Below are 26411 nucleotides of genomic sequence, written 5' to 3' on the forward strand. Positions count from 1 at the left end.
AAGGGCTTCTTGCAGGTGGTGGTTCTGAATGTTTGGCTGTTCATTATTTGGTGCCCAAGAACAAGCACTACATACGATGTTTGAGAATTACTAATCAATATTCAGTCGTTAAATGTCCATGTATTTTCAGCACGGTAAAAAAATGCTTTCCTCTTATTTGTCACCTCAAATGTTCGGAACAAGTGCACATTGTGATCTAGGGGTTGTTCCTCTCTATGCAGAAAAAAGGAATTACTCACCGGGAATTTTGATTTGGTTTTTTTGCCAGATCGAATACAGCCAAAAGCTTGCAATGCGCCCGAAAAAAGAACAAAGTTTCGAGGTCTCGACTCGCTACCTCATCTAGTGGACGCGGCTGAAGCATTTTTAAACAAATCATTGAAACCTTACTATAGGTGGGAGCACAGCGTAAGTGGAACTGCTGCGTCTCACTGCCTTACAAGCTCTTTACTATCGGGAATAAAGTGGGATGTATAATTCCCATTGTCTCACAAAGGGCTAACTTCAGTTTTTAACATTTTCATTCCACAGCTCAATGTGTGGCGTCACAATCCTCCTGACCAATCCTGAATTAGTGTGCCAATGTGCATGGCTTTGAGCACCCTCTAATGCTGTCGTGTTAAAACATTAACCTAAGCACAGGGATACAGCTACAAAGAATGCCTGCACACCCTTCTGAAATTACTCTGCCTCAAGAAAATTTTGTCCCAGTCTAAGAACGAACTAGTCGCTTTTACTGCAGTTATGGCAGCACTGGGAAGGATAATACTTTAGCAATAATGTTCTCAGGCTAGCTGGTTTCTGTTTTGTAAAATGACTGCACTAAACAATGCGGGGTTCATGCTGCTTCTTAGCTCAAAAATTCAAGTTTTCAAGGACATTCAAGGACTCGCCATTGTTATTTTCGTGGACTAACAAACACAGTGAGTTAATTACCAAAGCAACATTTTCTTCACATCAAAAATGTAACTTTATTAGCAGAAGAAGCTTCTAACAACGGAAACACGCAACCTAAGTTATTTTTGGTCTCATCTTTCATTCAAGCTGAACACTGGCACTAACAATGTCATCTGCCTTTTCGTTAAATCTTCTTCAGACTGCTTTTGTTACCCAGCTCACAGCATTGGTAACTTCTGCTTTGTTAGCATAAGCGCCTCATGAAGCATTCAACTCAGCAAAAGCTGTTCCCAACTTTTTTTTTGTTCTTCTATAACCTTCTATTTCTTCTCCAAGTTAACTTTTTCTGCATCTGCTGCTTTGCACTTTTGGCCTCCTGGTTCTTTTTAACTTCCAAAAAGCATGTTAATGCTGCCTTGCAGAAGCCACAGAGGCCCGGAAATCTTTTGTGAACTGCAGATTAAGAATACCACTTGCTTTCCCCAAAGCATCTCACACACAAACCACTACAATATGCAAGAAATTTCAAGTTCCGCGTTGTAACTTACTGGTTCAACCAACTTCCCACTCCATGGTTCCTTAACTGTGGCTGAAAGCGAGTATAATAGTTTAATAACTCTTGAGAGTACTTGCCAGGGTGAACTTCAGGAATTCATAACCATCTGCCGAGCAGAGATGGAGGTAAGCCAGAATTACAATGAAGCAGCCACGGCTACCTGAATAGCCATGGCACGTTTGCAACTTTTAGCATGGTTTGAGACATCAATGGAAAATCATGGGCATTTGTTCACAATACTACTGATCAGACTTTGTCACATGGAGTAAGTTTGAAAGTTTGAAAGTTTATTGAAAAAGATGCATAGGTAAGATGTACATAAATTGATTATTACAGAAGGAGGTCCCAAAGTGGAAACTGTCAGGGGGACCTCCTGTAATTAATTGCATATTTGAAGTAGGATAAATATATGGCAGATAGCAATTACATAGCGGAACACAGGTGCAATGAAAAGTAAGATCTGAAATAACAGTTTAGTCATGCTAAATTTTAAAAACACATTTTGCAAACACAAAAAGAGAACATAGAACAAGCACTCAGGCAATAGAAGTCGTACACAATACTAACAGGTTTCACTGGCGTGGCAATTGAAGGCAAGTATGCAGTACATAGTTTTTCAAGTTTTTATGGAATTGTGCTTCGGTGCGGAATGATTTGATGGTTGCGGGTAGCGAGTTCCAGACAGTGATTGCTGAAAATAAAGCGGACTGTTTGCCATAATTAGTTTTGACATTACGAAGCAAAAGATTATGTTGTTCAGCGAATCTAGTATTATTAACGTTACACAAACAGGAACCTGTAAATATAGGGAGAGTAGTGCTATTGTGACGGGCGCGATAAATTAATAAACCTAGTTTCAGTTGGAGTGAACAAAGGAGAGGTAAGATATTGAGCCGGTGGTAAAGGGGAGCACTGGATGCGGTGTATGAGCTGAATGTCATTATTCTAACAGATTGGTTTTGAAGATGACACAAAGAAGAAAGATGGGTATTGTAGGTGTTACCCCACGATGATAAACAGTAATTGAGGTGGCTATAAATGAATGCATAATAAAGTGAGCGAAGAATATGCTGTTGGAAATAACGCATTCTAATTAGTATACGTATACCGAGTGCAACTTTTTTGCTAATAGATTTAGTGTGAAGGTTAAATTTTAAATGTGAATCAAGCGTCACACCGAGAAATGTTACAGAACTTGATGGGAGAATAATGTGATTATTTAGGTATACATCTGGAATGCTGACAAGTCGTTTGTGTTCTGAGTGAAATATCATTAGCTTTGTTTTAATTGGGTTTATTTGTAAAAGATTGCTGTGGCACCATTCCATTACATTTATAAGGTCGGCATTAATTTTTGATGTTAGGTCACTTAAGTTATCGCTAGAAGAAAATATGGTAGTGTCATCTGCATACAGAATGCAGTCAGTGTTATTGAGGCATTTTTGCAGATCATTAATGTAAATTAAGAATAGAAGGGGGCCTAAAACAGATCCTTGCGGAACTCCTTGATTAATTGTAATTGGTTGGGATAAAGTATTCGATATTTGTACAAACTGAGTTCTGTTAGCGAGGTAATTACGTAGTAAACTAAGAGTGGGCCCACAAATTCCCAGCGCTTCTAGTTTTAAAAGGAGTATGGGATGATTGATTGTATCAAATGCCTTCGTAAAATCAATGAATACAGCTGCCGCCCAAAGTCCGTTATCAATGAAGTGTTCAATTTTGTCAGTAAATTGTATCAGTGCGAGCTCAGTGGAATAGTTAGGGCGAAAACCAAATTGATGAGGTATCAGAAGGCTGAATTTTAGAAGGTAGTTCATTAGACGGTTAACAACGAGCTTTTCGATTACTTTACTGAAAAATGGAAGAATAGATATCGGACGATAATTAGCCAAACTGTATTTATCGCCTCTCTTATGTATAGGAATAACTTTGCCGTTTTTAAGTTGATCTGGAAAGTCACCAGACTTAAACATCTTATTGATAACATTAGTGAGAACGGGCGACAGTTCGTGTGCAACAAGTTTAATTTTAGATGGAAGGATAGACTCTAAGCCACACCCGGTATTTTTTAAGCTGGTTATTACGTTTATAACTTCATCTGGGGATGTTGGATGCAAATAGAAAGAGAAAGGACAACGAGTGAGTCGCGTGATTTCAGCGGTAGGCGTTTTGACAAGCTGTGAAAAAAATGAGTTAAACGCATTTGCTATGTCCGTAGGGTTAGTTAAAGTAGCTGTGCTTCTTGACCAGATCAATTCGGATAGCGGTTGAAGCAGATGAGAGGGCAGCAGCAGCAATGATGAGAAAATGTACATTCCCTACAAAATGTTGAAAGAAATGTTTCCTCAACAGTCTCATAAACAGCTGAATATAGATGTCACAGCACACAATTATTCTCAGGAAGAGGTATCTCAATCCATCTATTCATTCCTAGAGTTGAATCAGTGGTGGATTCAATCGCTGTGCTGCAGATTCGATGCATGCGCCATAAATGGCAAAAGTACTTTTGAAAGGGAATTAAATCACCTTCCTGAAAAATGCACAAATGTAATTAAATCACATTCTACAGGCCCATGTATTGTGCGATGCCAGTGCATGTTAAAGAACCCCAGGTGGTCGAAATTTCTGGAGCTCTTCACTACGGCCTCCCTCATAGCCTGAGTCACTTTGGAATGTTAAACCCCCATAAACCAAACTAAACCAAATTACATTACCAATTATTGTGTGCAATAAGTAATGGCATTACATTACAATTACTTCCAAAAAGCAATTCAAATTACTTTAAAATTACTCTTTGGTTTTCAAGCATTTAAAAAATACGTAAAAGAGAAAAGGAAACACTGACCCCTCTCGACACACACATTCTGTGGTCTTCCCGTCATATTCCGTTCCAGCCAACTACACAGGCGATTACAAAGATAAGGTAATGCCAACAAACCAAGTGAAGCAAAAGCGTGGCCAAACACTTTCGTTGCGCTTAAAAACCAAGCGGCCAATTCAACACCTTGCTACCCGGAGCTGTCTCCACCATTTAAAGTCTCAAACGCATTGCCTTGGTCCCAAGAATCGACCTTGGCAGCATGCGTTCTTGCTGTGTATGAGCATTTCCACTGGTTCTTCTTCACCGGACCCCATGGCGACAAGTGTAACCGGGCACCACTGGGCCCTTGGCCGACGCAAGCTTAGGAGTGCCTCAGTGCACTTCTGACTAGTTTTGAAATGCGATGTGCGCCGCCTGCCCTTTGGCGCCGCAAGCACAGCCTTGCATCTTGCTGCTTTGAGGAATGCTCGTGAAATGTGCACTCTGTTGTGCTTTTCACCAATAAAGTCTTGTGCTGGGCTCTGGCAAAACTGCATGCCACAGCCACTTGGGAGGGAGGATTCTGCTTTCCCCCTCCTTTTCCCTCAATGGCAACATTGCAATAGGCCCTGTCACAACTACTGCTCGTCGACCGGCTGCCTCGAGGCACAGGGGCCGCTTTATGTTTCCGTGTGGCCTAAAAGCGAGCATTGAACAAAAATTTATTTGTTAGGGTCGGTCAGCCCGTGCGTGGTGCACATGTGTCAGTGTGTCGGTCATCAAAAAAGAATTCAGGGGGTTGAGGGTTTAAAACAAAGTATTTACTTAAAGGCAGAAGCAAACACAAAAAGATAAAAACGAACAGGGGGAGTATCAGCGACAAGCAGGAGATGGAAAATACAAAAGTAAACCCATCCCACTGGGGAAGAACAATAGAGGCATACAATGTATTAGAGGTAGGAATAGGCAATGTTTCACTAGACAAGAAAAGTCTCGCGGACAGTCCACATACAAGGCCGAGGCGACGACTCTGATTCGGGTGGCTGTTGATGCAGTGATGGCTCGAAGGCAGCAGGTCTTGAGCGATAAAACGCATGCCTCGGCAGCAGTAATTTGGCCATCAATGCCCACAGACACCCCACCCTTTCGCTGCCTGTTTCCTCCCGACTGTCCACAACCCTTACCGCAACCCTGACGGGCTGGCAGCACACTTTTCCACTTACATCATTGGGACACTTTCGTCTTGTTTTTCAACGCGGTGACAACGGTGCAGAGGGAACGCAGTAACCCGTGAAGCTCCCTTGGAGTGCGCCGGAGAGCTGCGCCGTACGGGAAGGCACAAGGGAACGCAAAAGACATGTTTTCCGTGACAGCTGTCACCAAGTCAGCCAGGCCCGCATGCTCGAGTTTCGAAAAACAGCGCATCCGTACCACCCTTGAAATCTCCACGCTTCCTTGGAACTCCAATGTTGGTGCCATGATGTTTCGTTCACCGATGGTCGAATTCCGAGAGGGACTTCGACAGATCCCCTGTAAGTGACCGTGCTGCTACTCTGTTGCTGCTCTATGTGAATGCTCTCCTCCTTGCCCTCCCAGTGGGCCACGTCCCATTGTTTTGTGACACAGCCCCCCGCTATAGAATATTGATCTAAATTAATCCCGAACCCCACACTACAAGGTCTGGTGTACTAAGCCCCATGCCGCACCACCACACACATTTGGACAGCTGATGAATTGAGGGATTCTTGTACCTTTATGTTTTTCTTAATGTTCTGGTCAGCATCTAGGAAAGCAGCAGACAGGCACCAATATGCTTAGTTGGTACAGAGGCTTGACACAGGATTGGGCGATAACAAACGCAGAATGACAGATGCATCAGTCTGATTCTCTCACTATCGATTCCATTCTGGAAACAAAAGTTGATGACGTATGCCCTGCAGCCCCTTTCTCTGTTCTTGCAAGCAAGTCAACAAAATGCGGCTCAAGTGAACAAATAAAAGTGAACAAATTTCCGAAATAGCACCACCCCTGCACACACCTCTGTGGGTAGCACCTCTGCAAAGAGGCAGACGAACCACTTGGTGGTCACAATGGCCCAGGACACGTCATGCTTGGCGAGGTGTGCGTGCACCTCGGGCATCCGCTCCCTGCGTCGTGAACAAACATGGCACTGGAGCCTTCATCATCCAAGAGCGAGGAGCACTAATCAACTTGGTGGGAAAAGTCCCCTTTAAATCCATCCAATGCAAAGGCACACATCTTCCAACCTTCCTTCGCAGCAACCCTCTAACAAGCTCAGTGCTTAGCACCAGTCAAAATCCACAGAGAAATATCGTTAATTCAAACTTTCGGTTTGTTCCAACTTCACACTTGGAATCAGTGCATAGAACACACCATCAGCAAGGTGAGTAAAACACTACGACTAATTAGAAAAACACTCTACATGGCCTCACCAGACACAAAGCTTCTGGTGTACAAAACTATGCCTCCATTATTTGGAATCTGTATCAGGGTTATATAACACACTCACTCGAATCATTGAAGAACTGTGCGATTTGTTTTATAACAAGTAACTATACATGCGACAGCATTACCCAGCTCCAAAACTCTTTGAATCTTCAAACACTTCAGCAACGAAGACTCATTTCTTTACTTCAATATTTTTTAAAACCCTACCACAACACTACCACTTTCCAACTCAGACAGACTTGCCCTCCTTCGTATATATCTCAATGCAGTGACCACCCATTCAAAATATATCTACCGCATTCCAAGACTAATTTGTTCAAATCCTCACTTCAGCTTTCAGCCATTAAACTTTGGAACGAGTTGTCAAGAGACATTGCGTCTATTAGGAGTTATGATGCATTCTGTGCTGCTGTATGTTCTGTAAAGTCCTGCTGTTTTGCATTCTGTGTTCACTTTGAGTGTACAATGAGGTTTCCCCCCTTATGTAATACCCCTAGTGAGTCTTTAAGGGTATTAAGGTTATAAGTAAAAAAATAAATAAATTAGCACTTCTAAGGGAGAAAACACTTGGCAACTGTGCTGATAATTCTTAACACCATTACTCCCTCCTGCTCTCCTCAGACAATAATCAACACAAGGTGTGCTTTTAACAGTGCAGGAGCATTCAGTTGCCCCATGACAAGTATGGCCGCAAAAAGGCAATGCCTTGCTTTTTGACAGCTACACAAAATCAAGCCCTAAGCGCACAACAGCTGGGCACTCTACACAACTGTATTTACTCAAATGTAATGCAACACGAATGTAATGCGAGGGGCGACTTTACATGCTGCCCATTGGGAAAAAAAAGAAAAAAACACAAATGTAACGCGAGACAAATGCAAAAACAGTATCCGCTTTTAATGAACATCGTAGCCAACACTCGCTCTTTTTTTTTTAACACATTTACTGTTCTTCGTTTTCAAAAGCCAAGTACTTGGAAACTGAGTTGTCCTTCTCACTGTCGACCCGGACAACATTATTTTTCTTTCTTTTTTCTCTGCCCACACTAATATATGTCGACCTCCCAGATGATGTCATCCTCGGTGCCGTTGAGATCATTCGATATGGAGCATTTCTTGACTGACCTAATGACCATTCCATGAAACAGGCTGTACCAAGCAGAAGACATCAACTCGGAAACCTGTGATGCTCACGGTCACTTGATTCTTCCCGAGGGCATCAGGGCCCGATCCTCCCGCATCCAATCAGTGTAGAGTTTCTGCAACCTGTCCTTAAACGGTTTTTTTAGGAAGACGTCCAGTTTAATCTGACCGCCACAGTGAGGCCTGCGGAAGCCTTTGCGGTTAGGCTCACATCTAAAAAGTACCTTCCTCGTACTCTTGGAAATAAAGGAATGCAAACAATACTCAGGCTGACTACCACCATTGGACGCCTCTTGCTCCACTCGAAAAACCATCATCCTAACGAAAAGGCCCAAGGCATTGTGTACGAAATACCCTCCCCTGAGTGCCCGGCTTTGTACGCTGAAGAAACAAAGTATTTCATGGAAAGGATGAAGCAGCACAATACTGACATCAAAGTGGGCGAAGTGCAGTGGCCAAGCACTGCAAGGAACGTGACCACAGGATAGAGATTTTCGGAACTATTGTGCTGGAGACCCAAGCCAAATCCACACACAAGGCTGCCGCTTCAGTCATGGCACGTTCAGCAGACACCTGGAAATATTAAGCGCTGCTTCGGAGCATTTCTGTTTTCCTAGATCCACAGTTTAAGTTCAGTGACCTGGCAGTCAACTATAGGTGTACTTAAAAGCCAAGCTGCAACTCATGCACAGTCACGCCTTCACAAAGAAACCAGGGAAGGTTTCGAAACTTCGTGTTTTCTTGCAAGAACTTGGTTGGCACTCATTTCTCACTTAAATTTGCATCTCAAACTAGACAGACCTCTGTTGAACGTCTTCCTTTCAATTGTGTAGTTATGATTAGAGATAAGACAGCAACGGGTGGTAAAACAAGATGCCGCATACGAACAGTTTCGATGCTTGCTTTTTTGGACGCGCCAAACCAAACCTTGCTCAGCACGGCCCAGGAAGCCTGGCCGTGCCTGTCCTGAGGAGCACGAACGACACAAGCCTGAGCCTCTAAAAAGCTTCTGCAGGCAGGTGCGTGCATGTGGGAAAGCATCTTGCAAAGCCACCACGGCCTCCAACACAATAGTCTACTTTTCTCAATAGCCTGTCCACACACGAATAATCATGCCGCTGATGGATTACACGATGCAGATGCAGCCATGCACTGAACCTGTCTGTCCGTCCCATCGTGGGGACGAACAGACTGATCACTGTCAACACTTAACATATAGCACCACACACAAGGCTGAACTGTTGCAGGGCAATGAAATTAGAATCGGAAGTAGAAGCCTTTACCTTATATTTCTTCTTTAGCAGAAGTGCTTCTTGGAAATGGTGACACGTAGCTCATACGCGAAAAAATTGAAGGAACCGTGTCGTGGTTCAGCTGTGCCTTTTTGACAGAAAGCCCGAGCGATCGCATTAGAGACAAGCTATGCATGCAGCCACTCTGACGAAAGTGCTTCGAGCACAGTGTGCTTGCTTTGGTCAGCTTGAAAGGGTACCTCTTCACAGCAGTGACTCTCTGCGCTGCGGCCTTGCTGTTCGTGCACCTGAACACAGAGCAGCACCTCGTGTTGAACCTGGTACTCAAACTCAGCTGAAACATTTTGTACGTCCACAACGCACGCAACACGAGAAACGAAGCTCGCTCAATGCTCGCTCAGGTGGCTCGAAGAATCGCCGGCTCCTCAGCAAGGTTTCCCTCTCTGCTGTTCTCTTCTGTGCTCACGCAGAACGTGGGTGATTTGAACACCGCACTTTCAATTGGTAATTGCTTCCGTGTTTAGCCAAAATAAAAAATGACTTCACAGATGTGATCAACAACAAGTCTCCTTCAGAACCCGAGAAGGTTAGCAGATTCGTTAACTGCCTCAGTATCCCTTTAAGAGACAAAAATCTTGAAAAAGAAAAACTCGCATTACGTTCGCGTAAATATGGCACATTGTCAAAATGCTCCATGAAGCTGCACCTTTGGCTCAGTACAAATTTTTTAATTTGTCTTAAACCAATGCGAGGAACTGACCACTGTGTTCCTGATAAAGGACGGGGGTGAAGGGAGACCACATCAATAGCAGCACTGAGAGGGGGTGCAGCTCAAACTGCAGGAGAGAGGGGGTGGATGACAATGGTTGTGATGTTGCGCTTGAGCCTTCGTGTCTGAAATGCTGCAGGCAGCGACGAAAACGTGCTTTGCCTTCACTTTTTCACAACATGCAATGCGAACAATACTATGCATATCAATACATGATTGCTTTGTTATATGCATGAGGATAAGGCACGAGGGGGGTGATGCACCAGGGCACCGCACCAGGTCTTGTTCAACTTAGTGGTAAGCTTCCGATAAAAGCAGCTTCAAAGTTAGCTGACGCCACAGCTGATGCAAGGCACAGCTGATGCCAGACATGGCACTTCTGATGGCCAACCCTTGGGTCACAGGCAGAGATGCCCAGACATGGAAGCACAGCATTGCCAGGGCACCACAAAGACCACCTGCCTGACAAGCTGGGCGAGCACCTCGATGTCAGTGAGCAAGCCCGTCATGTGGCGGCCATAGTAGTCAGGAAGCAGCCGTTCGAGGAGAGCACGCAGCAGCCAAAAGCTGGCCTCCTCGTCCTCCGTCGCAAGCAGCAGCAGGCCCACAATGAAGTTAAGACCCTGCAGCAACACACACACTGTGCATAAGAGGGCTGCAGCTAGGGTCACCAAAACACTGACGTCAAAGAACCATTATTAAACATTCGAGAGATGCTGAGCACCCGGCCCACCACAGAATACAACAGCATATAATGCACATCAATGGTAATTTAATTTGCTGGTTAAAATCTCTCGCCGTTTCATTTTATTTGCTGCATGCTCGACCCGCTGGAAGATGTTTGTTGCTGCCTGAAACTGCCTTGCACTGAGCTTTGTTGGGCCTAACGCTTTGCCTCCATTTCGCATTGCCGCAGTTTCGAGTCCACATTGCACTTCCGTCACATACGCTCGGCGTTCTTATCGATCACTGATGGATGATGCTGTCGTCTCTACCGCCAGAGTCCTTCAATGCTATGCTACCGCTAAGCCAATGCTTCGCGCTCACGAACACCTGCGTTCTGACGAGACTTCCACTGGCACTCAGCACCTATGGTGCACTTCTCTGCTGCTGCCAGTTGCCCCAAAGGACCTAGGTCCGGCTCCATTGGAACGTCGAGATGATTCGGAGGCCAGCTGCATACTGATGCGAGAGCGCGCGATGTGGTCTCTCATGCAGGCAACATGATGTCACTCTCTGTCTGCCAGCCAGAGAGCTGTAGCATCACCAGTCCAGCTCCTCCTCTGACAATGCAGGCTCTTCTCCGCTTGAGGGCGAGAGTGCGCGCTGCTGCACAGCCAGGAACCCGTCCTCCTTTCCTCCCATAAGGTCGTTGGCCTAACCGGACACATGTGGCACTTTTTGAGCCAAAGAGCTCGTTATGTTTTGCATAAAAGAGAGGGGGGACTGCGCCAGTAGCACTGACATCCCTGCAACGGGTACACCAGCACGGATGGCACCTTTGCATCAAGGCAGATAACTGAGCAAGTTGGTAAACATTCATTCTGAATAACACAAGCGCTACAAACACAGACAACACCACTGCACAATGTGCTTAGGTGCCCTACCATGCAGCCCTGTCCTATCTCGGCAACCTTTTCTCCTAGCTGACTCTCTGCCATTGTGTGCATTTTCTTTTTCTTTGGAATCCATTCTGTTGCCTAAAGGACCATTGGGTGTTTGCACTCTCTGCAGTGCCCTGTCTCCTGCTGTAAATGTCTTTATGCGATACAGCACGAACAGAGACAAGGACGAAGAAAAGCAAGACACCACAGCGCTGGAACAATACTGCAGTAATTTGATCACATGACCAGCCGCCATATTGAAATCTTGGACGGACAAGAAACGTTCGAATGCGAGTGGTGAGAGCTAACGCTCTTAGAAAGCTTGTTTTAACAGCGCTGTGGTGTCTTGTCTTTCTTCGTCCTTGTCTCTGTTCGCGCTGTATCGCATAATGAATTACCAACTAGCCCGATCTGCCACTCTTGCAAGTAAATGTCTTACGGGTTCGATCCCAGTCGCGGCGATCGAATTTCGATGGAGGCGAAATTCTAGAGGCCCGTGTACTGTGTGATGTTAGAGCACGTTAAAGAACTCCAGGTGGTCAAAATTTCCGGAGCCCTCCACTAAGGCATCTCTCATAGCCTGAGTCGTTTGGGACATTAAACCCCCATAAACCAAAAACCAGCCTTTTGTCACTGGAACTTCTTTTTCGCAGTGACAGAAAACCTATTGCTAATAAAACTGCGCTCTCAGGCAAAAATGCCACAAAGCATGAAAGCAACAGCTGAATCAATTGCCTTGCTGTAGCAGTGTGTATACCACACCAATGAATGCAACTCCCACTTTTGACATTAATATGGTCTGCTTCAAAATTGTAATGCCCTCGACACGTAAATGTATCTCAGATAATGAAACAGGCAAAAGAAAGCGAACGCTTGGGGCAAGAAATTCTGACCAAAATCTGCGGGTACTCCACCGGCGAAATAAAATGCCGCCTCTGAGCATTAGGCATAAAAGTGAGTCAGTAGTTGAGAAAAAAAGTCTACCTCATCATAGAGAGTACGTGTAGCCATAAAATGCATTCAAGGAAAGGTTTGGCACATTCTGGGATAGCTCACAGATGGTGGCTATTAAACAGCATGCGCTAACAGGATGTACACAGGAAACTTGGAGACAGAGGAAAGTTTCCTGTGTATGTCCTGTTAGCGCACGCTGTTTAATAGAGATGTACCAACTAGCCCGTCAGAAAGTTCTACTACAGATGGTGGTAGCAACATTGGGTATCAGCCAGGTTCCCCTTGGCTACTTTTCCCCTTTTCCAGCTGGAAAGTGCACCTGGCACACCTGGCACTGCTCGCCGCTTCTGATGCTTGATGTGCCGCTGCGCTCAGCCAGAATTTTTTTTTTTTTTTCCATGAAGGGCATCCTGCTAAGTGCCCCATACGGACTACTCCTTCGCCTCTTTTTGCTCCCTTTTCCACTTAGAGCATAGTGGCCAAATACAGCGCACACACCATACGTGGCAGCGTAGGTAGGAGGATGCATTAACTATACACGCTAGTCTGTGGGCTCGGAAGAAATGGTCACAAAGGAGAACACTCCCAGCCAACTTGTCCTGAGCTTGGGCTCTTTGTTTCACCAATGTCAGGATCCTTAAACACCAAATGAAGCAAAGCTTGAAATTTGACGAGGTTGAAGTTGTTGTAAGCTACTGATGGGGTTAGCCTTATGATTCTGCCAGCAATTGATCCATCACGGCACTTAAAGGACTATAGACACCAAATTTTTGTTTTTGTTTTCTTCTTTCGAATGATGCATTAGGAATCGCTACACATGAAGCATCCCGTGGTATTCACCTAGGATCACTAAATAATTTGTAATTAAATATCTTCTTGACACTGTTTCGGTTTCATCAACTGAACGATGGATGTGACGTGTAATTGAACTTAAGTCACACGTGAGGCACAAAAAAAAGGGCAATATAACTAACTGCTGACACGTCGTTTGTTGTGATTCTAGCTCTTGAAGCAGGCTGGTTTAAGTGCTGTAGTGAGTTAAAAATACATATCAGTGTTTATACTGTAGTTTTTCCGTGCCTCACGTGACCTAAAGTTCAACTGCAAGTCACATTTGTTGTTCGATTGCTAAAACCAAAACCGGAACAGCATGAGAGAAGAAATTCAATTATAAATTACTTAAGGACCGTAGCTGAATACCACGTGGTGCTCCATGTATTCTAATGTCTAACGCATCATTTTAAAGAAGACAACATGCAATAAAATTAGGTGTCCTTGAAGGGGGCATGGCTTTCAGCAAATTTTTTTTTTCTTGATGTTCTTAAATGAAATTTTTAGGCCACATCAGAAATAATTTTATGACTATTCTCACCAAATTTCACCGTTATATCACCAGAGAAAGTCTTTCCTAATATTTATTTTTCCTCTGAATCTTGTAAAAAGGCTCCAGAGTTAAGAAAATATGGCAGAAGGTTGGTTCAGCATTGATTGTGTTCCTACTGGTATGCTACAGGTCAGAACATTCTTAATTTTTTTTTTGCAAAGCACAAATTTTGGTTCTGAATTTTTGCGATGCAGTGTCCGTTGACATACCTAGAGTGAGAATAAACTTTCATACAAGAAATTGAAAAATTCACAAATTTGAAAAACAAAGAATTTCTTGTCCTGAACTATGGTCCTAGAACTGCAACAAAACAAACAGGGCCAAAATAGACAAAACAGTTGAGAAGAAATCTGCTCTGCAAGTACGGTATCTAGGCAGAAAAACGTAATGGAGAAGAACACCCACTGTACGAGCGTTTCCGCGCAATGCACAGCCACTAGTTCATGAAACAATTTTTTTAGAGTACTTCACAGTTGATTTCAGCAAAGAAACTTCGGGAAAGGTTTTATACGAGGCATACAAGCGGTTAGAACATTTACCAAAAAAAATCAATTTTGGGGGATTTCATTTTTGGGGATTTCAAAGTCATGTACCGCCGATTAAATTAATTATGAGAGTTTGAGGCAGATACCTTTGACCCAGCAGCTCTATACCATCATGCATACAAGAACCCACACTAGTCATCGACTGCTGCTGTCACCATTTAAGCGTCCAGGAATTCCAGAACTCCTTCCAGGAGGACAGAATTTTAGAAGAAGGCAGGAAGCCTCCCTCTAAATTACCGCTTCTCATGCAGCTAAACGATGTCCCGCAGGGAACGACTGCATCACCCTATTTTCCTATAGGTAATTTTGAGAAACTGTAGGAAAGAGGGCAGCAGTCGACACAGGACAACAGGGTGGAGGCCAGAAGGGTCTCCACAATGTGAAGCACTAATGGGCTCTGTCACTCAGAATGACTGATGTCCACTATATGCATGCTGCCTCAGGAAGCAAACGCTCCGAAACAGACACCTCACCCCCTGCGACAAACCAAAGCAATGTCGTCTTTATTGACTCCTTTGGTGGTTATGGGCCCCAGACTCTTTCTTGGTGAAACAAACAGTCTGCTGCCAAAGTTTGGTACCCAGTATCACAACTGTTCCAATAAGTACCACTGCTGCAAAATATTCTTGAAATTAATTTCTGTGCAGGAATGGAGCTTGGACAACAAATGACGCCAAGCAAACAGGCACTTGGTTTGGAGGACCTGTCACTGTTGTTGGCTTCCATAGTTAAAGAAAGGCTGGCTGTCTAGAGATTAGCCACGCAGCACTGCTAATGATGGGATGAGATTTACTTGCAAGCACCGTTTAAAAAGATATCTAGAAAACTACAGTGGTGTCACACATGGTGGTGTGATAACCTTTGGTACTCGTGCAGCATAAAGTTCACTGCCAAAGCACCCAAACTCACCGTCGCAACCTCTTCCTCTCTATCACCGTCTAGTCTGCACTTATACAGTGCTCTGCAACTTTTATCGCAGCAGCTTCGGAAAATTCTGCCTCAACCAGAAGCTCATTTGGGGTGAAACCGCACACAGAGCTTGCATATTGAGGTAAGTTTTGTTTTGAGCCAAGTTTGATAAAAATACTTACTACGTGGTTCAGCCATGCATGATGCGAAACTGGAATCGTCTACGCCAAAGTGGAGGAACCGAAAGTAGCCAACAACAGAATTTCATTGAAGGGCAGTGGTAGTGCCATCTGTTGTCTGCAGAGGAAAGCACTATGACACGAAAGGCACCGAGGCAAGCGTTGCAAGGTGTGCAGGTCCTTTAATGGCGCCACCAGCACCCTTCGGAGGCAACCCAGCACTGCCGGCTTTCAGTTCGTCAATCTTGGTGCAAGCGATTACAAGTGTGTATGATGCCCGGCTGAACCATGTAGATATTGTCATCAAATTTGGTACAAGACAAATGTTACCACCATACGCAAGCTTTGTACACAGTGAAATCAGCGTATGGTTGAGATGGTACATGGCACATTCACCTTTTTCACTAGAAGAGCGACAGACAGTAGTTTCTGTTCACCCTTGAGATGGAAGGTTGCAAAGATTTGGCAGCACCAACGACGCCTGAAGGCACCACTCTGAGAGCTGCCTTGTCGACTACGCAGGTTCTTGGCACGGTGCTTTTGTATTACCACGACCATCCACGTGTGGCCCACATCTCGACCGATGCTGCGCCGTCATCACCGATAATGCTGATATCTGCCTCGTCTGCTGAGTACCACGAAGGACTGTGACGTCACCGCTCGCCTATATAAACACTGCGCCGTCCGTGAACGTGTCATCTGGCAGCACCGACGACGCCTGAAGGCACCACTCTGACAGTTGCCTTGTCGACTATGCACGTTAGTTGTAGTTTGTCTGTTGTTAGCTTTTTTTTCAGTAAGGGCGTCATTGCTCTTGCCGAAGTGTTGTGGCATTGTGGTTACATTAACTTCTTTGAAATTGTTTGCAGATACTTGTACGCGGTAGCTCTTTCTATCAGGATAACCTGTCTAGAATGAGAAAGGGCCCTGAAGGGCGTCCGGAGCGACAGCCAGGAGGCAAGGACAGAGATGAGAGAAATTGTCAAAAGTATGCAGCATATTAATAAGGATTTTGAGCAATTCAGAAAAGACTCGGGGGACGTCCTTGCCAAAAATAAAAAGCTTAAAGGGTCACTGAGGAGAAATTGAAGTTGGCTTGTATCGATAGAATACTAGCTCCTGATCACAAAACCGCCGCCCTTACTGAAAACAAAGCTCTTGTAAGGTAGAAAGAAGCAAGAACAAAATACAGGTATCGCCGCCACAGGCCAATCTCGCAAGTACAAGCGTGGTGACGCCATAGGACAAGAAACAGCACCTTGGACGAATTTTCCTTCCTACATGGGTCGCGCGAATCTATGAGGCTGACAAAGGAAGGTTGCGCGGTTCAATAATGAAGTAAGTTTTGTTTTAAAACCCATAGTGCACTTTTATCACACAAGGAAGGCAGACAAAAGACAACCTGAATGTTGGAAGCAAAGAAAACCGATGCTTGGCGGCACCACAGGCGGCCAGGAGAGTTTCGATTTTTTATGGCGCTTCGCATCTATGAGCTTTGAGTGCCCCGTGGTTTTGTTACACCTGCATTTATGACAGCGACCTGAGAACACTGAATTACTGTGATACCAAGAGTTACGACGCCACAAGAAACATCGAGCAACACGGCATCAGCACGTGTGGAACCGATCCACCACTGCTCACGGCCCCCAGCGTAACATCCGCAGCTTCTGCAACATTGACGTCACACTGCTTTAAACGCGCCTCGATTTGCAAGCACTGAACAGCAGAGGAACTCGAAGTGCCGCTTCAAGTGCTAGTTAACCTTTGAAGGAGCCTGTTAAGACTTGTCAGATGATCGCCACGGTTGATGAAAAACTATGATGGCACGATGGTCGGTGATAGTACAAGGCAGCACTTGTGTACTCGCACGCTCGCCTGGCAAAACATTCCCGGCTGTGCCAGTCAACTTCAAACTACTTACCGGAAATCATTTATTAGGGACGGGAGACAAGGTACAAGGCAGTTCAGAAAAAATTGCTGATGGCCTAGCTCTGTTAGGCCAGGATATACCTAGCGAAAGCGCGGAGATTTCTGCATCAGAAGAGTACATTCACTAGATGCACCTTTATCGATGGTTGCAACTTGAGCCGTCGCGGCGGAGTGGTAGCGTCTCCGCCTCAAACGCCCTGGTTCAGTTCCGAACCTCGGCACAGGATTTCTTTTTTTATTCAATGAGTGGGCGGGGGTTTCAGTGGCTCTGTTAAGGCGCGTTTATGCTCCGGCGTAACGAGTGCGCACTGCACGGCGACATCACGTCGGCCAAAGCGAGACCCTCTATACTCAAACTGCGCTTGACCGCCGACGCGTTCGGCGGCTTCGGTGCACTCTGACCGCACTGGCGGGGAGACTTGGAGCGTGTCACTATTTCGCGCCGAGTGCACCAGCCACCGCCGGCCCGGCCAGCCCGATTCGGCTCTGCGGCGAGGTGCGCGTTATATTCAATATAGCTGCGGCAGTTGGGCGGAGCTGTTCTTTTCCAGCTCGGCTATTTTAGTCCATTCACAGTACATATCTGAAGGTACATGCAAGTGGGCGAGTGAGCCCAATCCAGTGGACCCGTTGGATCTAGCGGAAGCCATTGAAGCGTCGTGCGCCGGCTTTAGTTTCAAGCCGCCAACTTTAAACACGACCGCCCTTGAGCACCCATTCGTTTTTTGTGGCAAAAAAATAAATAAATAACTTGGCCCTTACAACCGTGGGAGACCTCGACGCCGCCTGCTGCGCTGTGCAACCGAGCCGTTCAAGGAATCACAATCCGTTGGCCCCAAAGCCCCGGCCAGCCTCCGATGGGCGCAAGGCGCCGACCTTGTCCTGGCCCCTTGCGACTCCCCGCACTGGGGTTATGATATTTAGTTTGCAACGGCTGCTCACAGGAAGGGGGAAACGACCCGCCGGCGCCTAACCTAACCGTGCTTTCTCAAAAGCATTGCACGCTCTCTGGGGCTGAGGTCACTGAAATGCAGGCCGGAGTTTTTGCGAGAACTACATCGTCGTGTTCGGGAACAGGATCCATCGTAACGCTGGCAAGACGCCGGTGCAAACGTAAACGAAGCGACGGTAGCGACCCCCGACAGATGCCTTCAACGTGCGGCAGCGGTAGCTTTCATTTCGGCAGCTGCTAGATTGCACCGCTAGCCGCCAGAAATCACGGAGTCTCCATTTACGTCACTTTTCACGTCACTACGTCCTGTGATGTCATAAGAGTTCTCCGTGACGTCATAAGAGCTCTCGAGTTTGAATCGGAGCGGCGGGAAAAACTTTTTCAACTTCAAATCCAGATATCATTGAAATAAATGCATCTTTCGCCCCGGACAAGTGGCAACAAAGCCATGAAATGCCGAACTATCAGATTTTGCTAAAAAAAAAATTTGATAGGGTTCTCCTCAGTGTCCCTTTAAGAAGGAAAATGAGAAATGCATAAAAGATCTTGAGAAAATGTTTGTTCACAACGACCAATACTCTCGGAAATGCAACCTTGAGATTAAAGGTGTAATTCAAACAGAGCCGGAGGACATTGTTGAGCTTGTTGGCAAAATTGGTGCTGCTGTCGGCGAACCTGTGTCGCCTTCAGATATTGAGACCTGCCATCGTGTGTCAGCGCGAAATGCTAGACAGAGCGACATTGCCGAGCAGAACGAACACCATGAAATGAAAAAGTATGCAGCAAGCAATATCATTGTGCAGTTCAGAAGTCGTCAGAAACGTGACCAAGTTCTAGAAAAAGCAAGAAAGAAGCACATCACTAATGAAACTCTGGGTCTGTTTGACAGCAATGCTGACGATACAGATAGCTCTGCAAGCAGCCCTCCCGTGTTCGTCAATAAACACTTGTGTCCAAGCCTAAAAAAACTGCTGTCATCGGCCATTGCACGTAAGAAAACATGCTGCTGGCGGTTCGTGTGGACACGCAATGGCAAAATCCTGGCACGGAAAACTGAGAGTAGCGGTGTTGTTTACATAGAATCTGTGGGCGACCTTACTAAGATTTCCTAAATGGTTCTGCTAATGTACCAATGCGAATTTCAGCTAGCATAAAAATGTTCAGTTTTCCTGAAATCTTATATCAGCCGTTTGTTGAGCCTGGGAGTGCTACTGTGCGCATCTGCAAAGAACACAGTATCCGTTATTCACCTTAACATCCGTTCTCTGGCAAAAAAAACACAATGAACTTGTTCTTTTCATTGATCAGTTTCCTTCCCGATTTCATGTTATCATGCTTACTGAAACTTGGTGCAATGCAATCAACTGTGCGCCTTCGTTGCCTGGTTCTAATAATTTTTCTGTCAATCAAACCAATACACGTGATGGTGGCGTTGGCATGTACATTTCTGACAGCTTATCATGCGACGAAGTGTCCCAGTTTATCACTATCACCAAAGATTACGAAGCACTTTGTTTGCAACAAGAAAAAACTCTTTTCGCTTGCGTATACCGACCTCTTTCCAGCGATGCTAAAAGATTCCCGGACTTCGTGGATGGCCCACTCAAATATGCATCCTTTGAATGATTGCGAATAGTTCTTGGTGGAGATTTTAATATTAATGTTATTGCAGGTGATGTCCCTCTTCTACTGAACTAAACAACAAACTTACAGCCTGCACGTTTCAAAACGTCATTAAAACACCAACACGTGTCACATCAACAACTTCATCAGTTTTGGACCTATTAATTACTAATAGCGACACACCAGTAACCGCAACCGGCACCGTCAATTGTAACGTCAGTGATCACTGTCCTGTTTTTATGGCTTATCCAGACCTAGCTATGCGCCGCAAACGTTCTCGTTCAAAGTTCATTTTTCAATGTATAAGTGACGCTAGTCTCAACAATTTTAAGAAAAGAATTATTAGCACTGACCGGTCTCCAGTTATTGCAGAGAGAACTGCAGATGAAGCATATGATACTTTTATGACCGTCTTTTCTCAGCATTAAAAGGCATGCTTCAAACTGAAATCTGTTAACCAGCTATGATCGATAAGAAAACCTTTGATCAGCATCGAGCAGGTAAAAATGATCAAAGAGAAAAATAAGCTTTTCACTCAGTTCCTAAAAACGCGGAATCCTTCCATATTTGCTCAGTTCAAGAAACTACGCAATCGAATCACATCGGAACTGAGGAAAGCCAAAGTGCAATACTGTCAGCAGCTGATTCAGGATGCCTCGATATCTCGTCCTGATCGGATCTGGAAAATTGCAAAGGATGCACAGCTGCGCCTAATCAGTTTCAGATGACTGTCCAAGGTCAACTGCTTACTGAGGGTGCTCTAGCAGAGCATTTCAACACCCACTACATCACTGCTATGACTAACAATGCTTCTCCTTGTGAAACGTCACCCTTCCTTGACGACAACATCTTGGGCACTGTTTTTATGGTGCCAACGAATACAGCTGAAGTTTACAACAATAAAAGCCTTGACATAGATGATACCCAGATTTGACCCGTCAAATACGTCCGCGACGTAATCTGCCCAACCCTCATACACATTTATAACCTTGCTTTGGAGAGAGAGGTTGTTTTCCACTCAACATGAAACGCACAAAACTTTCAGTCATATTTAAAGGCGGTGACAAAAATGATCCTGCCAACTACCGACCAGTGTCAGTTCTCCCAAATTTTTCAAAGGGTCTTGAAAAGGTTAATTTGTCCCAGCTCGACCCCTTTTTTACCAACAATAAACTTCTTTCTGAATGCCAGCATGGGTTCAGAAGAGGGTGCTCTACCGAGCCTGCCCTTTTGGTTCAAAAGGAATACTCAAAAACATGGAGGCGAACAAACTGACGCTGGGGGTATTTGTAGACTATAGTAAAGCTTTTGACTGCCTCAACCATACTCACTCTTAAAATCATATTTTGCAAAGCGCATGCAGTCTGTAGTGATCAATGGCAGTTTGTCATCCTTTAAATAAATACCATGCAGTGTTCCACAAGGCAGCATTTTGGGACCATTTTATTTAATGTCTATATGAACGATCTGGTTCGTATTGATAGGCGTGCCAAATTCGTTTGGTATGCTGATTATACCAGCTTGTTTTTCACACCAGATAATAGTTCACACCTGTTGCACACCGCCATTGACGCCCTCTGCAAATTGCTCGATTGGTCAAGCAAAAACTGTTTACGAATAAAGCCTAGAAAATCAAACGCTATACTGTTTGCTTCAAAACACAAACCCATAAGTTTGATTGGCGGGCTGCGCTTGGGCAGCTCTAGAGTCGATATAGTAGAAGAGCACGAAGTTTTAGGAGTGGTACTGTCGCACCGTATGACTTGGGGTGCGCGTATATATAGCAACTGGCGAAAAACCTTTCTTCCGCTGTTGGCTTAATGCATCGATCTCGAGACATTTTTCCAACTAACATCAAACTTCGTTTTTCACTCCGTCTTTCGGTCCCACATTAACTACTGCACGTTACATTGGGCCACAACTACTACTAAAAAAAGCATAACTATACTACACAGGCTCGAAAAGAAAGCTGTTCGCTGCATTGCTAATGTTTCATACTGTCACCACATTCATGACCTGTTTGCTCAGTTCAAATTAGTTAGTATGGAACAAATTTACAATTACCGTCTACTATAACTGCTGCACTTTTCAAGAATAACTTACCAGCACTTTTACATTGCAAGCTCGCACATATCGAACCAGGTCATCCAAGGAATGGTTTGTGCCGTGGCCGCGCACAAATTATCTTCTGCAAACATTAGCGTACAATGTACCATTTCTACTAAACAAGCTGAAAACACATTTTTCTGGTTCCATTGACCTAACTCGTACAGCATTGCGCATATCTGTTTCCAGGCAATTTTCTTATGGTGCCTTCAGCTGATGGCACGTGTGGAGTTTTACAAGCACTCGTGCGGTGCCCCACCTTCGGCTGGATGCCACTTGTGCAGTGCCGTATGTTCGGCTGGGACGAGCACGACACGAGTGCGTGCCACCGTGGAGACCGACGGTGCAGCCGGTGGAGCGCGGTGCGATCCCGTCGTGCAGCGCGCGCTAGCAGACGTCACGGGTAGACGACGCTGTTGGCGCAGACAATTTCACTACACAGTGGCCGATAGAAAGCATCGACGAAGAGAAAAAAACAGACGAAGCATCACAAGTGGGCATATTTTAAAGAAATGTTGAATATTGTAGCGGCTGAAATGCACTTATTCGCGCTGCAATCACGCAGCCACCGGCCGGCGAGCTCTGTGCCTTGACTGTATAAAAAAATTAAAGCTTTGTCAATATTTATAGTGCGGCGAACAGCAAATGCAGTTCATATGGCATGCCTGCACTTTATGAAATCGTACTTTTTGTCACCATGAGCATAGGTTAAAACATATATCAGTACAGTGACAATGTGGGGAGCTGAGATTGGATTGAGAATCGTCGGCAGACATTTTCGGAAGTTACTCTATCTGCTATGTGAAGTCGCTGATATGTGAAGTATGCGAAGTCGCTGCTGCCAAAATGGCTCCCTGACCTTGTCAAGCTGTGTTCACAGCTTTTTGTCAGGGAAGCCATCAACATTGTACCAATGCTGAAAATAAATTTGATTTGATTTGATAAGACGGCCACATCTGGCACAGGACAGGGGTAATTGGAGGGATATGGGAGAGGTGTTTGCTCCACAGTGGATGTGGTTAGGATGATGACAATGATGGAAAAATGATCAATCAGCATGAAAGCGATTGTATGCCAGCGAAAGTGTTAAACAGAAAACAAATGCAGTCTCAGCCTCGAAAAAGTGATCTCTCATTCAAAAATGCAATTGTAATCTCGGACATGCCTTCAGAACTCTTGCATTACTTATACACTAATACCATAGTGCACTTGCAAGTATCATTACAAACGGATGCTCGTAAAAGCGCTAGTATTGCTTATGCTTGCTACCAGTTATGAGGGCTATCACTGTTCTGTCTCTATAGTCAACCTTGTGAAGAATAACTTGAGCTCTTTTTACACCAGAAAACACACTAAAGACAGTGTAACTGTTATTAAAATATAACGAGCAATATGAAAAATAAAGCACCATGCACTTAATAACAGCTAGGATATGTACACCAAAAGGTGCCCAGGTGGGATACACTGATATTAACAGTTTTGGCAAAGAGTGTCACTTGGGCTCATCAGGATTTATGAACTAAGTAATTTCCTCATTCCATTGGCAATATCACGTCTGAGTGTATCAATATGCCCAGGATTCATGAGATACTTCAGTAACGCCTCTTCCCCCCCTGCACAAACTTCTCCGGAGAGGATTTCAGCTGTGCGCAATCTTTACAGCCCCAACGGACATGCATGGTCCTGCAACCCCACCTTCCCTACAGTGGTGCTGGCACGTACCTGGCAGTACCCGACACCACGGTTGAAATGTGCGTATGCAACCAGCACGTTGAACAGCGACTGCTGTTGCTGCCCACCCCCGTGGAAGTACACATTGTCCGGAAATGTCCGTGGCACATCTGCGGCAGACATCAGGCCACACACCATTACTGGAAGGTACGCATTTTATGTCACAAGAATTCACACACAGCACCGTCACAGAGGCGCTATGCAACAAAGGCTACAGCACAGAATTATGCTCAGGCACAAGGGCCCTCATGCAAATTTTGAGATGGACACTGCCACAGTTCAAGACAAGATTCGTAACACTGTCCACTACTTTGCACTAGCTCCCTTGCTCAGAGCTGCTATGCATGAAACCTGCACAGACTTTCTCCACTGGAATGTGTTTTACACCACAAAAATGATGGCTGATAAACACAGAACACAAATGCGGTGCACCATGGGTATGAATTTCCGAACTGCAGAAACTTCACTGCATGTTTTTGATGACTGCAACGACTGTTTCTAGCTACAATGGAAAGAAAGTCGCAGCTCCGTTTGCCAAAGCATATTAACATGACAACGGTAAGGACCCCATGTCACAGAAAAGCCGCTGCCATCGTCGGCGTCAGGTGGCAGGTGTTAAACTTAAGTCACATGACCTTGTACGTCATCACAACCTACCCACTGGAGTGTAAGTAAATTGGCCACCGTGACACGTGGCAGTTATATTTATGACTGGCCGTGAGAGGTGCAGGGATTGGGCTTCTTGAGCGATCGGAGTGGGCACCCGCTGCTGCCATTTCCTCGTTATAGACCCCTCCCTGTGGGGTGTTGGCGAGCAGAAAGCAGACGGCCGCGCTGCTTGTCCTCCTCCTTTCCAGGAAAAGCTCTTTTGAAGAACCACTGTAGATCACCCTCCCTTCCGTTCTTCCCACTTTGACCTCACATCCCCATTGGGTCACTCTGAGTGACAGTTGTGGGGCGTTTCGGCAACAGGCTCCGAGCGGGAAATGAACGGGGAGATCGCCACCGACTCGGGCAACAGAAAGGTGCGTAGATTTCGCCTACCGGGTGCCCAAGTCTTTGCCGGGGGACCAAGAACGCGGGTGGTTTAACATGCACACCTAGTATGTATGCTTGAGTCCAGGACTGAACCTCCGGAGGCCTGTCACCCTCCCAAGCGGCACTGACGTGCTCCGGCGGGATTCGGGAGGGCCTGATTTGGCTGGTTTTCTGTTATCGCCGGTCCTTACCGGTGACGACACGCGATGAGGCATCGACGTGCGACCTGCATCGTCAAGATGTGCTCTGCGCATTCCCCATCGTCCCTCATGTTGTGTCGCACGCGATTTAACCCTTTGGTTGACCGTGCGGAATGCAATCGCCCTTGGCTGTGCCGTCATGCATGTACGTAGTCTTTGCATTGCGCGCGCGGCTCCGCGGGCCCGCTTTCGGGTGCTGCGGCTGGGCTATGGGTTGTACTGAGGTCTGGGGATCAGTGCAGTGTTATGTAATGCAGTTTACTGTATAATAAACACTTGTGCTCCCTAATAACTGCGCCTTCCTTCCTCCGGAGCGAGAGCGCAGGCGCGCCGCGAATACTGACTGTGCCCTCAGCTTGCTCTGGCCCGAACCTGCATTATGTGGGCAATGTGCCACCTAATTAGCACCTGGCACAGGTTGGCAAACCTCCGCATAATTGGAGCACCAATAAGGGGCAGTTTCTGCCTTTGTAGTTACTGCACTCAGTTGCAAGCTTCAGGGTTACAGTTAAGCCAGGTGGTAACGCGCATGGGATGCCTTTCTATCCTCCGTTGCGGGTAGTTAGGAGCTGTTAGCAAACTTGCGAATTGTTAACTTCGGGTTGATGGGTGCGTGAGAAAGGAACCTTTATTCGGAGTTGAAGCTAGATGCATGCACCCAGCCGCCTTTTGCGTGAATGCTATTGCACTGGCGCCGAAGGGGACTACGCGTAGGGGCAGCCCCCGCGCCGCGCCGAGGAGTAGCAAAGCAGGGGCTTGGCTTGGTATGAAGCTGTGTAAGGACGGCAAAACTGGCCGGACTCCTTGGGAGCAGCTAGGATTATTTCCAGCCCTAAGAGCTTTTCACGGCCCAGTGCGGCGACCTCTTTCGCGTTTAGAATTCACGGTAGTCTCAGGGAGACATTGCGACAGAACATCGCTGGTATTGCGTCGCGCGCATGAAGCCGTGGAATTCTGTCTCTTGAGAGAGACCTGGCCTGTAATGCAGCGTGCGCCAAGAGGCTCGCAGCCAGTCGGAACTGGCGCCCCCGATGCTTGCCTTGGTGGGTCATGACGGCTCGTGCTGCAATATCAAGTCCACCCAACACCATCGCAGCATCTCTTTCTAAATTAACTAAATTCCTTCACAACCCACCGCTGTTGACAATGTTCAGTAAAGCAGATTGACTGCGAGAAGGCACTCACGCTTGCTTTCAAGATGTTGAGAGCCAATCCGCTGAGTTCTCCCCTAGCAATACCCGTTAACCTTTGTTCCGCAGTGAGAGACAGGGTCGAGATGGCACGAAAGGATCTTTCCTTTCTACGTGCAGTCTTTTTCTTTTGGCTTCTTCATGCCCTCTATAGCGCACGGAGAAGTCGGGTTACGCT

The 26411-nt window shown here is 45.8% G+C and overlaps 1 protein-coding gene across 1 annotated transcript in view; it reads right to left on the minus strand.

The window, feature by feature from the left end:
* LOC144124634 (growth hormone-regulated TBC protein 1-like) overlaps positions 1–26411 on the minus strand; it is a 57666-nt gene that overhangs the window by 4588 nt on the left and 26667 nt on the right. The window contains exons 5-7 of the mRNA XM_077657435.1: positions 23797–23915; positions 10348–10512; positions 6295–6399 (exon numbers count right to left, since the gene is read on the minus strand). Of these exons, the coding sequence (XP_077513561.1) occupies positions 6295–6399; positions 10348–10512; positions 23797–23915 (389 nt within the window). The remainder of the gene's footprint in view (positions 1–6294; positions 6400–10347; positions 10513–23796; positions 23916–26411) is intronic.

This window comes from Amblyomma americanum, chromosome 3 (genome assembly GCF_052857255.1).
Source record: "Amblyomma americanum isolate KBUSLIRL-KWMA chromosome 3, ASM5285725v1, whole genome shotgun sequence".
Classification (NCBI taxonomy): Eukaryota; Metazoa; Arthropoda; class Arachnida; order Ixodida; family Ixodidae; genus Amblyomma; species Amblyomma americanum.